The following is a 16,588-nucleotide window of genomic DNA, read 5'->3' on the forward strand; positions in this document are numbered from 1 at the left end:
CTTCCCTTTGAAGTCACTTCCCTAGCTTTTCAAAAGGGTCTGTGAGTCTGTTCTCCTAAAACAATTTAGAAAAGTTTGAAGTGGTGCCCCTTAAACCAGCAACAAAATAAAATTTTCTCTTTGCATTATTGAAAACCATGACAATCTTTTGAACCAATAACAGTTTAAAAGCTTTTAAAGAAATCTGTTCTGCTCTATGACCAGCTTTTAAGTTGACCCCATTATTTGGGAAATCAGGCTTGGAAACCCCTAAATACTTGACATTCTTATCAAAGGAGTCAGCCTGACTTTTCACAGGACTCTTCTTTTACAGTATCTATTCAAATCCTAAGTTCTTTAAAGATACTACTTAGTTTTCTTCTTTTTATTTTTTGCTCATTTGTGTTGGGTGTATTTTTGTGGTTTTTTTTGTTTTGTTTTAGTGTTTCTTTATTTCAAATATAATTTAGGAAACAGTTGATACAATCTATGAAACACTGATCCTTCCACTTGTAGATTTATACTCTGTTATGTTTGAAGTCAAGTCCAAATTCTGAAAAGACTGTGAGCGTTACTTAGGCAATTTTATTTTCTGTGAACTGTGATAAATATATACGCTCAGTTTCTACTTCTTGATTTAGGAGTCTTATCTCCTGCGTTTAATGGATGTAGTTGCTGACAGCCTTATGCAGATAAAACCCAAAATAATGGAGTTGCTGTAAGCAATAAGTTTACTCTCACGATTTTGTGTATCTGCAAGTCCTAATAATTCATTCAGGCATTGCTTCTCATAAGTGGTTCTAGCTCCAGCATCTTACATTTATTACCTCCTGCAATGTTGTGTATTTAAAACTTCTCTGATTTCAAAAGTTTCATTAATGTGAAGTGTATAATTAAAATAATTCCTTGCTGATCTATGTGAGTGTGTGTTAATTCAATTTCTGAAAGCAGAAGAAAGCAATAAAACCAGAATTCTAAAATGTTGCTAATATAGGCAACTCATTAAAAGAAAAGAAACTAACAAGACCTTTAAACGCACAAAGCTGGCACATTTTAGGGCTTGGTAGTGGCAAGGAGAAAGAATTGGGTCAGCATTATTAAATTGTTACTGGATAGTATGACTGTTACAGTTGCTGTTACATTTTCCCCTAAAACTGCAGGTTTGTGGCTTGGCTATATAGAGCTCATTTATGAATCTTCGGAGGTGCCCAGCCCATGTTTAGTGGGGCAAGGTTCAATAGAGCAACTCGCTCTGAAAGGTTTGTGAGCAAAATTCACAGGATCAGCCACCTGAGAAGTACCTAGAGGTCGTTAAATCCACCCTTATGCTTCTAATTTGTTGGGAGGTTCTTTTTTTCCCTCTGCTCCTGAACTGTCTACCATACATCCTGGGCTTGAGTCTGTTTTTTCAAACATTATACGAAAGAAAAGTGACAGCTTCTAATGACTGTTTCTTAAGAGATTAGGAGGATTTAGCAAGCTGCTCTAAAGCATGTTCACATTGAAAGTGCTGGCAACATAGATGCCTGGGTGTGTACATGTATGCACACGCATATATAGTGTCTGTGACCAAATCTAAGAAGAAATAGACTTATTTACTTTTCAAGATTTTGCATTGTTGATACAAATTGTAATAGTAACTGCAGAATAAATCAAATTTTGAAAGGTCAAAATTCTTGATTTGAGATGTTGTCAGAGATTATGACCTTTACTTAAAAACCACTGGAATGTGCCAGCTGCACAGATGTTTTGGGAGGTGGTATAAATGGTTTGAGTAAAAATATTTATGCAAGCCCAGATCTTATACTTCTTTTGCAGAGAAGTCTCTCATGAAGGGTCTGAGAAACTATCCCTTTAAATACAGCTCCATGAGCACTAATAACACTCAGTACCAGTATTGCTGGTGCTGCTCTACATGGACAGATTAATGATATTATGCTGAGTTTATCTTTTGATATTTCCAACCCCAAATGTAATTTGATTGATGCTAACTTAGTAACTAATGGAGTCAATTGGTCCCACTATTACTCTGTGTCTTTGTAAAACCATCTCCTCTTTTTCAAGTGAAAAAAGAGGTTGATTTTACCACTGCTTTACTGCTTTGTTGGCGTCTCACATATCATCATTCATTGTGAAGCAAAATTATTCCCTACTGCTTAAAAACTCATCTAAACCTTTTGAAAACTACATGATAGCATTGCCCAAGAAACATCCTTTGGAGTTTAAATGCTTTGTAGAATGCTATGAATGAGCTAATTCTATGGTCATACAAAAATAACTTCTGTGATTTTTTAAAATGCCAGCACTTTTGAAGAGGGCAGTGAATAAACTATGAGCAAAAATATAAAACTGTTTAAAGAGCTTTATAGCATTTGCTTACCCTTCCTCTGCCTTGACCAGGGAGAATAATGTTTTTTCCTTTAAATGTGACAGTTGTACAATTCTTCTTTTTTATTCTATCCATATATGTTTGATTATAAAGAGAAGTACAAAAACCCCACAGTTCCTGTAGTAGGGAAATGTCTAATAGGAGCAATAATGTTGGGTTTGAGTGGGACTTCTTTGCAAATTCATCAGAAATTCATCCTGCCTGTGGTCCAACTCCCTGTCTTGCAAAGAACTAGACTTCAAACTGAGGTTTCAGCACTGTTATTAGGTTAAAATAAAATCAGTCGCTGGAAGTTTTTCTTCATCTTTGGGCACTTTAGGTGTCTTCTCTTGATAGCTACTCTAGTGATACTTGCATTTACTAATGCCTTTTGTAGGAAAGGGTAGTATTTGACTTAAATCTCTCCCTCCAGAAAATATAAATTAGAGGGGGAGAGAGAGGGAGGGGAAACCAACTTTGGTTGGTTTTACTGCACATCTGACTTTCAGTAAATATGCAGGTAGAGTGCTGCTGCTGTACTACACAGGTAGGAGTACAACACTCCCGTATGCAAACAGGAGCATTGATGTGACTTGTAAGCAGCATGAACTCAAAGAGCAAGGAAACAGAAGGTGCTTCAGTGATGGAAAGCAGTGATTTTGGAAATAGATTGTAACCAAGATTGCTTTTATTGTTTTTTCACTGAAGGTGATTTTGCAACTCCTCGAGCTGTTCTGACAGGACACGACTATGAGATCACCTGTGCTGCCATTTGTGCTGAGCTTGGTCTGGTAATAAGTGGTTCAAAAGGTAAGGTAGTTTTATCATTTCTTTCTGTTTGTGAGGCTATAATCCTAATGCCAAGAGGAATATGGTTTCAGGTGGTAGAATTTATAAACTTTATGGTGGTTTTATTTCTAACCATTTTTTTAGTTGCTGTGGAATTTGAAACCGCTTTTTAAACACGTTGAAACTGAGGATTGTCCCAACGTTTATAATAAGAGAAAACCACATCAGTTTCCCTCCTGATTGCTATTTCTGTTTGTTTATCCAGTGTGCAATTGCATGTAGCATAGTTGGATACAGCCTTTGAGGGCCAGGATAGTGAAGAGTGGCTGTAATGGATAAATTCTCAAAAAGGGGAAGCAAGAATTAATTTTGACAGAAAGAGAATGTTTGTTTGATGAAGGGTGTGTATAAACTACTGGTAATTCTGTTCAGGCTTTTTCAGCTTGGCTGCAGAACCTCTAATATGCTCCATTTGTATTCTCAAAGACCTGCTTTTAGCAGGCAAATTATAAAGAGTGATGTTGGTTCTGTGGATATTCTATATAATTTTCTTATTGCTTAATGATATGATTTTTAAATTAAATCCACAATTATTTTTAAACTGTAAATTTCTTGGAATTAGTATCTTTCTACTTTAGTGTTTCTAAAATAGCTACTCAGAGACACTTCTTCAGAGTTGGGTGTACTCATGGTCTGTACCTGTGGGCATTTCTGCATTATGCACGTGAACTCGTGTGGCTTATGTGCAAAGCAAGTATTTGTCAGAATGTGTTGAAAAAGCAAATAGTTAGTGGGTTGTGTATGGCTTACAATCTTAATATGAAAACATACACTTGTAGAATACCTACATATGTAAATTCATTACTCTCACTCTGTGTGTCTGTGTTTTGATAATCTCCTTTCAAGGTTTAGTATGTTTAATTGTTCAAAATTAAATAATCTCAAAATTAACTCTCAAAATTAACTACTACCTGCTTTAAAAGAAACTCCACCAAAGGCAGTCTAGGTACTTATACCTTAATGCAAAGCTTTCAAGGGATAAGCTGTTTATCTTAGTGTCTGGTACCCTTAAAGTCATAGGCAATTCACCTAAACATGATAACAACCATTATAAAGTAATATAATCGTGATTATTTTAGTAGAATTCATTACTTGATTTTTGAAAAATGATGTCTTTAATTGAGCATATGAATCAATAACCTGAGATCCTATTCTGTCTCACTAGAAGGACCATGTCTCATACATTCTATGAATGGAGATCTACTGAGGACGTTAGAAGGTCCTGAAAGATTACAAGGTCCCGAAAGCTGCCTGAGACCAAAACTTATTCAAGCTTCCAGAGAAGGGCACTGTGTCATATATTATGAAAATGGCCTCTTCTGTGTGTTCAGTGTGAATGGGAGACTGCAGGCCACGATGGAAACAGATGACAAGATAAGGGTGAGTGTCCTCAAGTGTGTGCTAACTGCCAGCTGCATGGGGAAAAGCTGTCAATGCTGGAGTTGGGTGGAGACTCTTTCTATAGCCAGACCATGAATATGTGGTACCAGACCATAACATAGCAGCATTCCGAAAAAATTTAAGGGGACCATGTGCTCTTAATAACGTTAGGAAGTGTTTTAGCTGTAAAGTAACTCTATTCATAAAGTAAGGAATACTGTGTAGGCATTTTCTTGAGTTGGAGAATATAAATATTACTAATTGCTGACCAGGAGAGGCTGTGCTGCATCTTTGCTTTTCAGTCTGAAGGCAGGAGGTCGGTGACATGCTATTTTGGATGTTAGTTTTCCCCTTTCTTTTGGCATCTCTGACAGCATTCCAGCATCCTGGTTCAGCTAGCATGTGTTGTGCTGAGTTCCAGGAAGTTTATAGGGATATGTCTATACTTCAACTCTTTTAGCCCTTTGGCATTTGTGAAGTGGGCAGCAGAGTTCCACATCTTCAGCTGCAGGAGACCTGGAGCAAGTCCAAAACTATGCAGGAGGCATTTTAAGCCTATGGCTTTATAAAAATTATTTTATAATATAAAATGAAGGTCTCTTGACAGGTCCTGTGTAATAGTACCTATGAAACAGAGCAGAAGCTGCCAGCTGTACTGCAGTACCACACCTCCAAGCTGATTTTTGTAATCTGATGGAAGATCCCAGGAACTCAGCTGCTGGGATTTCCAATGTTCTCTTGAGTTGAAAACTCTAAAAGTTTTTCCTTTATTTGGATTACACATGTCAGAAAGAAAATCCCTCTCTATGGAATATTAATCCCAATATTTCCGAGTGGGACGTGCCCGGCCTCGTCTGACCCTTGCTGCTGGGCCAAAGGCAGCAGCTGTGGTGTTTCACCTCAGAGATACCTTTGGCCGGCGGGATGCTGCAGCTGGGCACTCAGAACAAATCTAGGCATAGTAGGAACTCAGTTTACCTCTGGTGGAAAAGGTTCAGGCGATGGTGAAGAGAAAGGAGAGCATTCTATCGTAGAGTTTTAATCCAGAGTTTATTCCAGGATGATAGACCTCTGAATCTTGTAACAGCTCCCAGCAGAAACCCGGCCGCATGGTCTTGTGTCCTTTTAAGCCCGGGGACAGGCGGAGGGGAAGGGACAGGTGAGGCACCATCCAGGTGGGAGGAGGGGAAGGCTCAAGGGATATAGAAGCTTGGACAGGCCAATGAGCCCAGACCTGAGGGGCATCTTTTGAACTTCTGCCAACCACACCACGACCCTGCTGGAATGTTAAGATTGATGGACAGCTCTTAACAGGAGGGCAAGGGAGAAAGGAGAGGTTGGCACACCTGAGGGGTTGGAATAGGTGAAAGAGGAAACGGCATCACAGTGCAACATCTCTCTGCCATCATGTTTGTTTTACAGAATTATTGGCATTCTTTCAGCTGCTGTGCAAATTTGTGAGCACTTCTTTCCATGCTAAAGATAGAAGAATGTGTCAATGTATTATAAAGAGTTTTGATCTCCCTTATTTGCACTTTATGGTTTGTATGGAACTGCTTCATTAGCACTGAAGTTTCTGTACAGTTCAGTATGTTTCACTTAAAATCTTTTAAAACTTCTATAATGTACTATGCTCTGCTAATCCAGTATCCCTATGTCATCCATTCAGAATGTCTGCTATGCTGGTGGTGGAATATACAGAAATAACTCTCTGTGTAGGTCCCTTTTCCATAGTGAGAGTGCGGTCTAGTGGGATTAGGGGACATTTGACTTCTGTGTTTTGTGGCAGCCACAGGTGCAGGTTTGAGGCTGGGGAAGTGAAGTAAAAATGTATATATTTCTGTTCCCAGACATTTTTTCCAAATTAATGTAGATTTTTGCATCAATTCCCTGAAATTGTACCTTTGGCCGTCCTTTTACAAACACTTCTGAGATTTTCAGCCTACCCTTCATCCCAGAGTTCTTTCCATAAAGCAAGACCATATCACAGTATTTTCTCTTTTTACATTAATAATGTTGATAATCTGTCACTTTCAGTTGTGATTATGTTGTCAGCTAGGCCAGCAAATCTGTAAAATATCTAGAAATCCCTTGTCGGCTAAAACAATTTCTGTAGTGTTTCAGTCAGTACCCACAGCTTTAGGAATGTTGCTGGAAGCAATTGAAGTTCTGCTCTCTGTGGGCCAGAATTATGTTTGTAGAGGGGTTTGGGGTTTATTTTGTTTTGTTTTGTTTTCTTTCCGTCCCAGTGGTCCGAGCTGAGCTTTACGCTTAAACAACCGACAGCGTCTCTGCCAGTGCTTCTGCACTACATCATCGCTGAAGGAGAGTGGCAACTGCATGATTAAAGTGGGGCATTTAAAATTAATAGCACCTACCCATGGGCTGTGCTGACAAACTCTCCTCATTGGCATTTGCTTGGGGAGGATAGAAAAGGGAAGGAAAAAGGTCATAAGTGTGGAATTTGTAATATAACAGCTTCGGTTTTCCTGTGTCATTATGGGCTGGTATTTCAGGACGTTATTGGTAAAACTAGCCGTTTTCAACAGTGACGCTGGGATAAACATTCTCATTTTCTTTCTTGTATTCTTGTGCTAGAAAACTGCCATAAAAAATTCAGAACCTCTGGGGAAATTCAGGGTCTAATCAATGCCTTCCACCTGTTTTTGTTTTAAATACTGTATTGCTCAGTGAAGCTTAGGCATATCACAGTACATATACCATGAAATGTTTAGATATCTTAATGAATACCTTTAACTCTAAATAGTCTGCTTGTTCTAAGAGGTAAAGTTATTTTATCCTAAACCAAGACTGTATGCTGTTTCACCCAGAGGAACCAATTTATTTTCCTTCCTGAGTCTGTTTTGAAATGTGGAAGTACCCACAAGACTTCTGCTGCTGTAAGCCAGGGCTGTCACAGTGTCAGCTCTGCCTTTTTACAAAGCACTGCCTTTCAAAAACCTGAAACGTTAAAAGGATTTCTGAAAAGTTTTGAGACTTTCCAGGGAAATACAAGTCAGAAATGCAGCTTTTAGAACATTGCTGAAATTGTGCACTTTGGGGATTATTTGAGAGTCTGAAGCTCGTGTTGTGAGAAAGATTAGTTGCAGGGTTGTTTCAGTTTCATACCTAGCAGAATTGCAGATAAACTACACTGGGGAAAAGCAGAACAGTAAAATTGATTCATGTCACCTTCCATACCAGCTGGAGTATTTGGAAGTAAAAGCATCCTTTCGTTTGTTAAATCTTGAAGGGCATATCATGAAACTGAAGTGTTGACAGGGTCACCTTTTTCTTCCATTCATTCCTTCATCCCTTCATTCATTCTTTCATTCCTTCTTATATATATAGGCAAGTGACTGAGAAATGTATTTATAAAAAATAAAAATTAAATAAATCAACATCTTGTCTTCATGACAAGCCAATGACTTAGTAAAATTGCATAGGTATTAGTAAGGGTTCAAAGCTTGTACTTTATTTAATCAAAAGATCACAAAACCGACTGCATGTTGCAGGTAGTGGAAGAGTTAAAGATTAATGGCTTTAATTTGCCTTTTAATATAGCATTTCTTCAGTAAAAGCCTCAAGTATAAAATTCAAGTGAACCATGACCGTAAGGTTAATGGATTTTCATCAGCTGAATTTTATAAGTGTAGCAAATAATTATTTGTCACGGTCTTCATTGCAATTTGGAAATACCCTTAGGAGGCTGCTATTGTTATAGAGAAGAAAACTACCCCATATTGATTTTTGCTTCTAATGAATAATCTCTTTAATACTTCTGTGGTTAGTTAGATCTTGTGATCATTCACTCAGTGCACACTAGTTCTAGATAATTTTCAGTCTTACCAGTTTATTTTCTGCCCCTTTCTTACTCTACTCTTCTAAGACAGTCTCTAAATTAGAGTTTTCAAGCTCCTTTTCAAGTGCCTGTGCTTTCAAGATGCTTAGCACAGTTCTGATAGCAACAATCACAGAAGCAATTAATGGTTGGAACATTTATTTTTGTGGGGAGGGGAAGAAGCTTCAACTCCGAATACTCAATTCTAATCTTCATTAGTGTTCTGTTTTCCATACTTAGCTGTGGTTGGAAAAACTCTACAAGTTCTGCTTTATTGTGTCTAAATTTATATGTATGTCTTGTCATCTTAGTTCAAAACGCGGCTGGAATAGGTTTATCATCTTTTCTTTTTTGCTCAGTGTTATATTTTGTTTAGAGTATATGTTTGTGTTACATTTTGTTTAGAGTATATGTTTGTGTTTCAATTACACTCCTTTTTAAGTTATTGTGCGAAATAAAATTCCAGCGATGTGATCTATTCTGACTCCTTGGGAGTTGTTGCAGTAAACACTCAAAATTTACAACATAATATAGAAGCTCTGTCTTAATCTAAGTGTCGCACATCATAGAATTCTTACAGGATGTATTTGGCATCGCAGTAATAGAGTGCAGCAATACAAAAAATACAGATGTGCAATATGTCTGACTTCAGTTACTGCTGCTCACAAAGCAGTATCTTACACACACTGTATATTTTGGTTTCTAGGCTTGTCAGCAGTCTGTATAAACACTTCAGTGTTGCATGAACGCAACATCTTTGTCTTTTAGTTTCTCTGATTTTTTCGTGGTGCGTGTACTGTAAATTCTGTATGTTAAGAAAAGTCCCAAACTGGATTTCCCTGAGGTATGTAAAAAGTTTTGCATATTTGCAAACCTGTATAAGCAGAGACTGCAAATGCCAAAATAATTACAGATTTCAGTAGAGAGATGTTTGCAAAATCCTGTCTTCAGTTCTTTCTACTGTTTTTCCTAAATTTAAATCTCTGAGCTGGAATTTTGCTTGTAGACTATTATCTTGAGGCAAAGTCCTTGCCTTGACAATGTTTTAGTCAAAAAGAATCAACTTGTTTCTAGAGAGTGTGTTTATGGAATTTATAAGCCACTGCTGCGAACATCCTCCATTCTTACATCATTCTCTTGAGAAGTTGGGCCAGCTGAAATTTATCACAAATTAATCCTGATGTGAAGGGTGTGTAGTGCATTGAAAGGCTGCCCAAATTTAGCTGATTCACAAACTGTAGGTTAAATACATTTGTAGATAATACTTAGTATCTGTATTCTGTACTGAACATCTGTAGGCCATGGATGCAGTTTTTCCCTGCAACCAGTCATCCCTCACAAAGAGGTGCATGGCAAGAAAAGATCATCCCTCACAAAAGATCCACGGCAAGAAATGTGATGGTTGTGATCCTGGGCAAGGAAAGGGAAGAACTGATAAGGAAGCAGAGGAGGAAGAAGAGCAGAATGGAGGACAGGCTGTTTCTGTGCTGAGTATTGTGGATAAATCTAAAAGCAGAGAGCAGAGAAGGAAAAACAGAAGTCAAGCTGGGGAGCAAAAATCAGAAAGAGAGTGGAGAAGAGGCATCTGAAAACAGGAAAAGAGCATAGGAAAAGGCTTGGACTTACTTGGCATTAGTAGTCATGGTACAATATGTAGTTTCAAGGGTCTTGATCTTGCTGATGACTCGTGCTGATGTCATTCCACATGACAGAACCTGTTCAACTTTCTGGTTTTGTTTCTTTGGAAAATGCTTCAGTTTTCCTGGACAGTTGGAGGATGAGGCTATAAGATCAGGGCCTGATATCCTCGACTGCTTACATTTCTTTTCTTCACAACAGCAGGGCAGGAGCCTCCTTTCAGATGAAGTTTTTATCCTCCTCAGGGTTTCTGTAGTAGTAATTACTGAGACCCATATGGAAAAAATGCTCACACGCTGTGAGAAAAGTCAGTCATGGAGTCTTCCAAAGGTTGCTGTTGGGAATCAGCTTAAGTCAATGCTTTCTGAGGTGGGGAATGCTGAAAGTTTACGGAGTGATAAAGGCAATGCCTGAGATAAATAGAGAACTCTTATTCAGGAAACTCCACAATATGAGAATGTGGTGTATTCACTGAAACTGGTAGGATCATCTCCAAACATGGAATAAACCTGTAATACTGTAATTACCTGTAATTGCTTCTGCCAATTTCTTGCCACCCTCAGAAGGCATCAGCAGGTGTAGGAGTCGTAATGAGGGATGTGGGACTCCAGACAGCTCTTCAAAATGCAGTTTATTACATCTAAGAGGTTGCAGCAGTCCAGGGTCATTGGTGACAGAGCTGTCAGCTCCAGCTGCAGGCAGGCCTGGAGACCCTTTGGTTTTGGTTACAGTGCATTATATACTTTCCTTTGCTGAGCATCTTAATGCAGTAGAACCAATCTATACCTTAACTATTATCTATAACCTATCATAACTACTATAATTACCATATTCATGTTACTATTCTCCCATCACTAAAAGTTTGTACATTACAATTTAAGCTAGAACAGCTTTCTTGCAGTGGAAAATTCTGAGACTTTTTTTCTACTTGCAACATTGTCAGACTTGTTTGCCTGTGCTTTCTGCTTGGTAAAAACATCTTGTTTGAGGTGGGTTTATTCTTTGCTCTAAGTCATAAAAATCCCTTCTAGCTAACACACCCTTTGCCTTCTTAGTTATCCAGTAAGACTGGTTCAGCAATTCTTTTCTGTATCAAAACTTGCTTCCATCTCTATTTCATTCTCAGGTTCTATATTCAAAAATCTTTCTGCCAAGCATACATATCTGTGAGACTTGTCAAACTTTCATCCTTCCCAACAAGCAGGCTCAAAAAAAGATTAAGAAAATTCATGGGCACATTTCCATAAATAGACACTAGAGGGAACTTTCTGATCTTCCTAATCCAGTGATTTTGGGTGCTGTGGTGCATGGGGGGTGAGGGCTGTGTGCTGACCAGGCTGGCAGCATTTCCTGCTGCCATTTTTGGAGATAGACCTTTGGGCTAGATGGATCATGGTCTCTCACCCCATAAATTGGCACTTGCTCTGATAAAATTTCAAGTTCAATTCTCTTAAGACCCATTTTGGCCTATTTACACTGGGAAAATCTTTCTTTTAAGAAAGATTTCTCCTGAATCCTGTCAATTTAATATCTGGTAGTATCATCTGGTATAGTCTTCAGGTAAAAAAGGAAAATTATTCTTTTCGGCATTCAGTATGTATCTTGATTTTTTCCCAATAGCACACAAAAAATACTAAAATAGATTGAAGAATCCTGTTTGAAGAAGTCTTGACTCAGTAAACCAGTGATATCCCATCTTTCATCATGATTTGGTTCCCAAATAATGATTTCAAATACAGATTTGCCATCAGTCCCCATGATGCATACAAAACAGGGTATATGACATTGAATTTTTCAGAGGCAGTTTCAGGATGGATGATAAAAGTGAGCACAATCTCTCTTAAGAGAGGTGGATCATTATTTTATTAATCCAGTGCAGGAATCTAAAGTGCAGGTCTAAATTAATTTTAGTGATTCGTATACCAGTTCAGTTCCTGTCAACATTCAGCTTCTGCTAGGCTGGTATTAAAGACCCTTGGGGGAATGTCAGGTGCTATATTTTAATGCCAGTGCTGCTGCATCTTGTAAATCTAGCTAATTAGAAGAGTAAATTTCTTTAGCTGACCTCATATTGGATCTTTGGAACATGGAATAAATCACAGGTCAGGTGAGACTTAACTAGTGACATCTAATGTATAGGAGATTTGTGCATAAGAGCATTAATTCTCTTGCTGGGTAAAATAACATAATAATGTTGCTTCCCAAAAGCTTGTGTTGACATCAAAGTCTCCCTGGACATTCAGCTATCAATAGGAAACCTTTTATTGAAAGGAAAAGTTGGGAAGTACAAGACACACACATTTATCTGACCAATCTCCCTGTGCTTTGCCCCAGGCCATTCAGCTGAGTCGGGATGGACAGTATCTGCTCACAGGTGGAGACAACGGCGTTGTCATGGTCTGGCAGGTGTGGGACCTCAAGCGGCTCTTTGCTTACCCAGGCTGCGATGCTGGAATCCGATCCATGGCCCTGTCCTATGACCAAAGGTGAGACCAAGTCTGGTCTAGAGTATTGGGGAATACATATTTACAATTAAATCGTGCTTTTGTCGTTGTTCTAATTGTGATTTTCTGTGGGTTACAGATCCCAGTGATTATCTTGAGAATTCTGTGCTGGCAAAAGTTTTTTTATTAACATGTTATATTTAGGGCAGATAATCTTTTTCAGGATTTCAGCTCTTTAGGGAGTGAAGAGAGATCCAAGAAATCTTTCTTTGGCAGACTTTCAAGATAGGCTGAGTTATTGATTTGCACCAATGTACAGTGTGGGTCACATGGAGGTGGAAGGTTACATGTGTGCTTTCATCTCTCTTCTTTCCCTTACAAGACGAATCACATTCCTCATTCCAGACTTTAGTGTTAAAAATAGAACAGTTGGAATAGGTGCACAAGAAGGTTCCCTCCACACATCCATATATTTGCCAAGGCAAAGTGTCCTTCTCAGTTCTAGAACAGTTATTTTATCTATATACAGTGTGACCCTTTCTGAACAATCCTCCTGCTGAAGGTGACCAGTTAAAATTTTTACTGCAGTTTCACACTGCACTTTCCAATGCAGCTGTACTTGACAATACTTCAGTGCTTTTATCACAAAAATATTCTTTGTTTATAAGATGGATGTTTCCCATTTCATCTGTACACCTTTAGCTTTCAGGCTAGGATTTTATTTGCTGTGGTGTATTTACTAAATGGTGTTTCTGTGTACTTTTCAAGCAGATTTGTCTCCTAAATCCCTTACGGATGTCTACATTATGCAGTAAAGCATGTTGTTGAGGCTCTTAGCCTTCCACTTACTGAAATCCATACTGAATGTTTTAAAAATTTTATCTGTGTTTCTAAAACTTACACAAAATGAACTTTAAAAAATCCAAACCAGTAAAACCTGTGAACTTCAATGAAACACTGAACAGCTTCTTGAGAAGCATAATTAGAGAATATTGGCATTTCGGATAAGGTGGCTTTCCATTAAAAAGAAGCCCTTGCTGTTCAATGTATTACATTGTTAAATGTAATCAAAAACTGTTTTTTAGTAATGTAATCAAAATGTAAATGTAAATGTAATAAAAAAATTTTAGACCTTGTAAATTTTGCATTTAGAGAAACTTTAGTTAATGACATGTTAATGAACTGAAATTTATTATGGACATAGAGAAATTTATCCATTGCCTCAAGTTAAGAACCTATGCACTGTGGGTTGGAAGACAAGGAAGAGATTTACTCAGAGTATTTTACTGAGTAATTATTGATTAATTACAGGTAATTACTCAGAGTTATTTAAAAGACATTTTAATGTAATAGAAAAACAATCAAAATTGTACTGTTGGCATGAAATAGGTGATCCTACCAAAATGCAATGTTTTGATGATCTCATACTTATTCTTCATTTTGAAGAAAAGATTTGCAGCCTTTTACTCTGAATTTTTAATTCTAAGGCTTTATTCCCCCAAAATGCCAGGATTTTATACATCCTTATAGCTCTGATTTTTGTAATACTTCAATGAGACTGTAGAGAAAATGATCCAGAGACTGATTGTGTACTGTGTGAGGGCCATGGCTTTTCAAAGACATCTAAATGATCTCCAGTAGCAGGCCAAGGGTAAGGAATTCAGAAAGAAAGAGTGTCTCAGTGGGAAAGCCTGGGATTGCTTTCAGGAGCTTCCAAAACAATCAAAGACTTCAGTTTTAGTATTTCCAACTGAAGGCTTGTGCCCACACCCAATTCCTTCATGCAGGTGTGCTGAAACTGGGGGAGTTGAAACTGAAATGAACACTACTCCTGGCCTTCCTTCCCTTTGCTGCTACACCAGGGCTTCATACCCTCTCCAATACCCCCCCAAAAACAAGCCAAGAAGTAATTCTGGGGCATCCCAAGTGGCCTTGCAGGACAGGAATGCTGGGGAGCAGTTCTGTTGTCCAGCTCTCAGGAGCAGCTTTAGGCTGACCACACGTGCATTGTGTGTTTTCTGACCAGTGAATCTGCTTCCCTCAGGTGTATAATGACTGGAATGGCGTCCGGGAGCATCGTGGTTTTTTACAATGATTTCAATCGCTGGCACCACGAGTACCAAACCAGGTACTGACCATCCCAGAGGCCGGGACAAGCACTGACAGGAGCAGCTGTGGCCAGGGGGGAGCTGCACACAGCACTGCCTCCCTCGGGGTCGGGCCGCCACACGGCTCCTTATAAATACTTCTATTACATCTGAATGTAACTTCAATTTGCTGGAAGAAGCAACCTATTTTTTAAAGTTAATTGCTATTTTTGTAGACCTCGCTTGACTTTTTTGGGGGAAGGGCAAAGAAGCAGAAAACCAGCTGCTGGGTTCTGTAGTTAAAAAAAAATCTATATTTTTAGTCACAATGAGAAGTCTATTTTGATCCCTGTATGTAAACAAAACCTAAAGTAAACATGGTTAAAACTCACATTCTAGCTATATTACGAAGAAACAAATGTTCCATCTGAAGCTTTATCTACAACCTTGAGGAAAATATGATTTTAACATAACGGAAATTAATTATGGTATTGGGGGAATTTTAATCTGTGCTATCTGTACCACACTTTGTCTCGTACTTTTCCAAATGATTGTACTACATCAGCACTGAAGTTTCTGGGAATCAAGGGGTAATATTTAAATTATGGTTAATGTAATTTTAAACTTTGCAAATCATTTCCATCAATGTTACTCTTCAAGCATGTTTCTAGGCCTAGACAATTAGTTCTTTTTTAGTTGTATGTTTAGTGCGGTTACGAGAGAAATCTGCAACGGAGTTTGTGTTACATCAAGTGTGAATCCTTTTTAGTTCCTACCTGGCATCTCCTTCAAAGCACACCAAAATGTGGATTGTTCCTCCAAATCAGAAAGGCTCGTTTTAAGGCTTCAAACCAGAAGCCCACAGAGGCAGGTGTTCTTTAGCAGGGGCAAGTTCCAAAGCACATTGCTGCTGGTTGACTGTGAAAGCAGGGAGGCAGCAGGAGCTTGCTGGTGCACAGCCCCTATACAGCAGCAGAAGCACAAGATTTGCAGGCCACTTTTTCTTTCTTTTTTGTCAGAATGTGCCCCTGCAATACTGTAGCACGTCATATTCCTTTTCTGCCTAGAGCAACAATGTCTTTCGTATTTTGCTACCACCAAATCCAGTCAGATCCTGCCTAGTCATATTAAATTACCTCTTTCTTTTAGGAAATGAAAAATAATTTATACTAAGGAACAATAAGTTATTTTGGTGTTGCATAAATCTACTTTTCTACAAGATTGCTGTGCAGAACTCTGTGAAAATATTTGTGAAAAGAACTGTTATTGTTTTGTAAGTCTGTATTGCATAAAATCTCCTTTGTATGTTGTGATCTCTGAGTTGAAATTTACATTCCATATCTGTATTGATGCATACATTTCTCTAGCTGCCTACTAGAGCAGTTCTTGGTTTTTCTAAGCATTTAACTACTCTCTCTTTCAGTAAAGATTTGGAATGAGAAAATTCAGTTTGAGTGAATAAATGAAATAAAATCACATTTGTAATTGAGACCTTCAGTGGAGTACTGGATTCTTGTGATTCAGGGTATGTTCCTAACAGAGGAAAGGGGTGCTGTGGCTGATGTATTTAATGTACTTTTGGGGTGTATGAAATGGTGTTTTCTGTGCTTTCTGCATTTTCATACCAGAGTGATTGTGGTGTATCAGTAGTTACATTTTCATGTTTTGTGTAGCACAAAGATGATGGGATTAAGGAAAGGCTGTAGTGGGTCGTGTCTGTTGGAAGTGCCTGGTATACTGAATATTTGTTATGCAAAACTGGTATCTCACATTTCCTGAAGTTCAACAACATTCACAGCCTTGCATCAGCAGAGTTTGAGGGGAAATTGGAATGGTCTTGAACTTAAATTTGAGTTTGTCTCAAGCCAGGGGTGGTTTTTCCTAGACTGGGTTGGAGGGAAAACAAATAAGAAAAAGGGTGTATTTTGCCAAATGGAAATCCTGAAAGTCTTCTCTTTATGAGGAAACATTAACTGATAGAAATAATAGCTCCTGATCTTGG

At 38.3% G+C, this 16,588-nt stretch overlaps 1 protein-coding gene across 2 annotated transcripts in view; it reads left to right on the plus strand.

The window, feature by feature from the left end:
- LRBA (LPS responsive beige-like anchor protein) overlaps positions 1–16,075 on the plus strand; it is a 368,959-nt gene extending 352,884 nt beyond the window's left edge. For both annotated transcript variants that reach the window (XM_036381985.2, XM_036381986.2), the window contains 4 exons: positions 3,056–3,157; positions 4,362–4,576; positions 12,390–12,541; positions 14,544–16,075. In XM_036381985.2, the coding sequence (XP_036237878.1) occupies positions 3,056–3,157; positions 4,362–4,576; positions 12,390–12,541; positions 14,544–14,634 (560 nt within the window). In that variant the 3' untranslated portion in view covers positions 14,635–16,075. The remainder of the gene's footprint in view (positions 1–3,055; positions 3,158–4,361; positions 4,577–12,389; positions 12,542–14,543) is intronic.
- Positions 16,076–16,588: the final 513 nt, after the last annotated feature.

Source organism: Molothrus ater, chromosome 4 (assembly GCF_012460135.2).
Source record: "Molothrus ater isolate BHLD 08-10-18 breed brown headed cowbird chromosome 4, BPBGC_Mater_1.1, whole genome shotgun sequence".
Taxonomy (NCBI): domain Eukaryota; kingdom Metazoa; phylum Chordata; class Aves; order Passeriformes; family Icteridae; genus Molothrus; species Molothrus ater.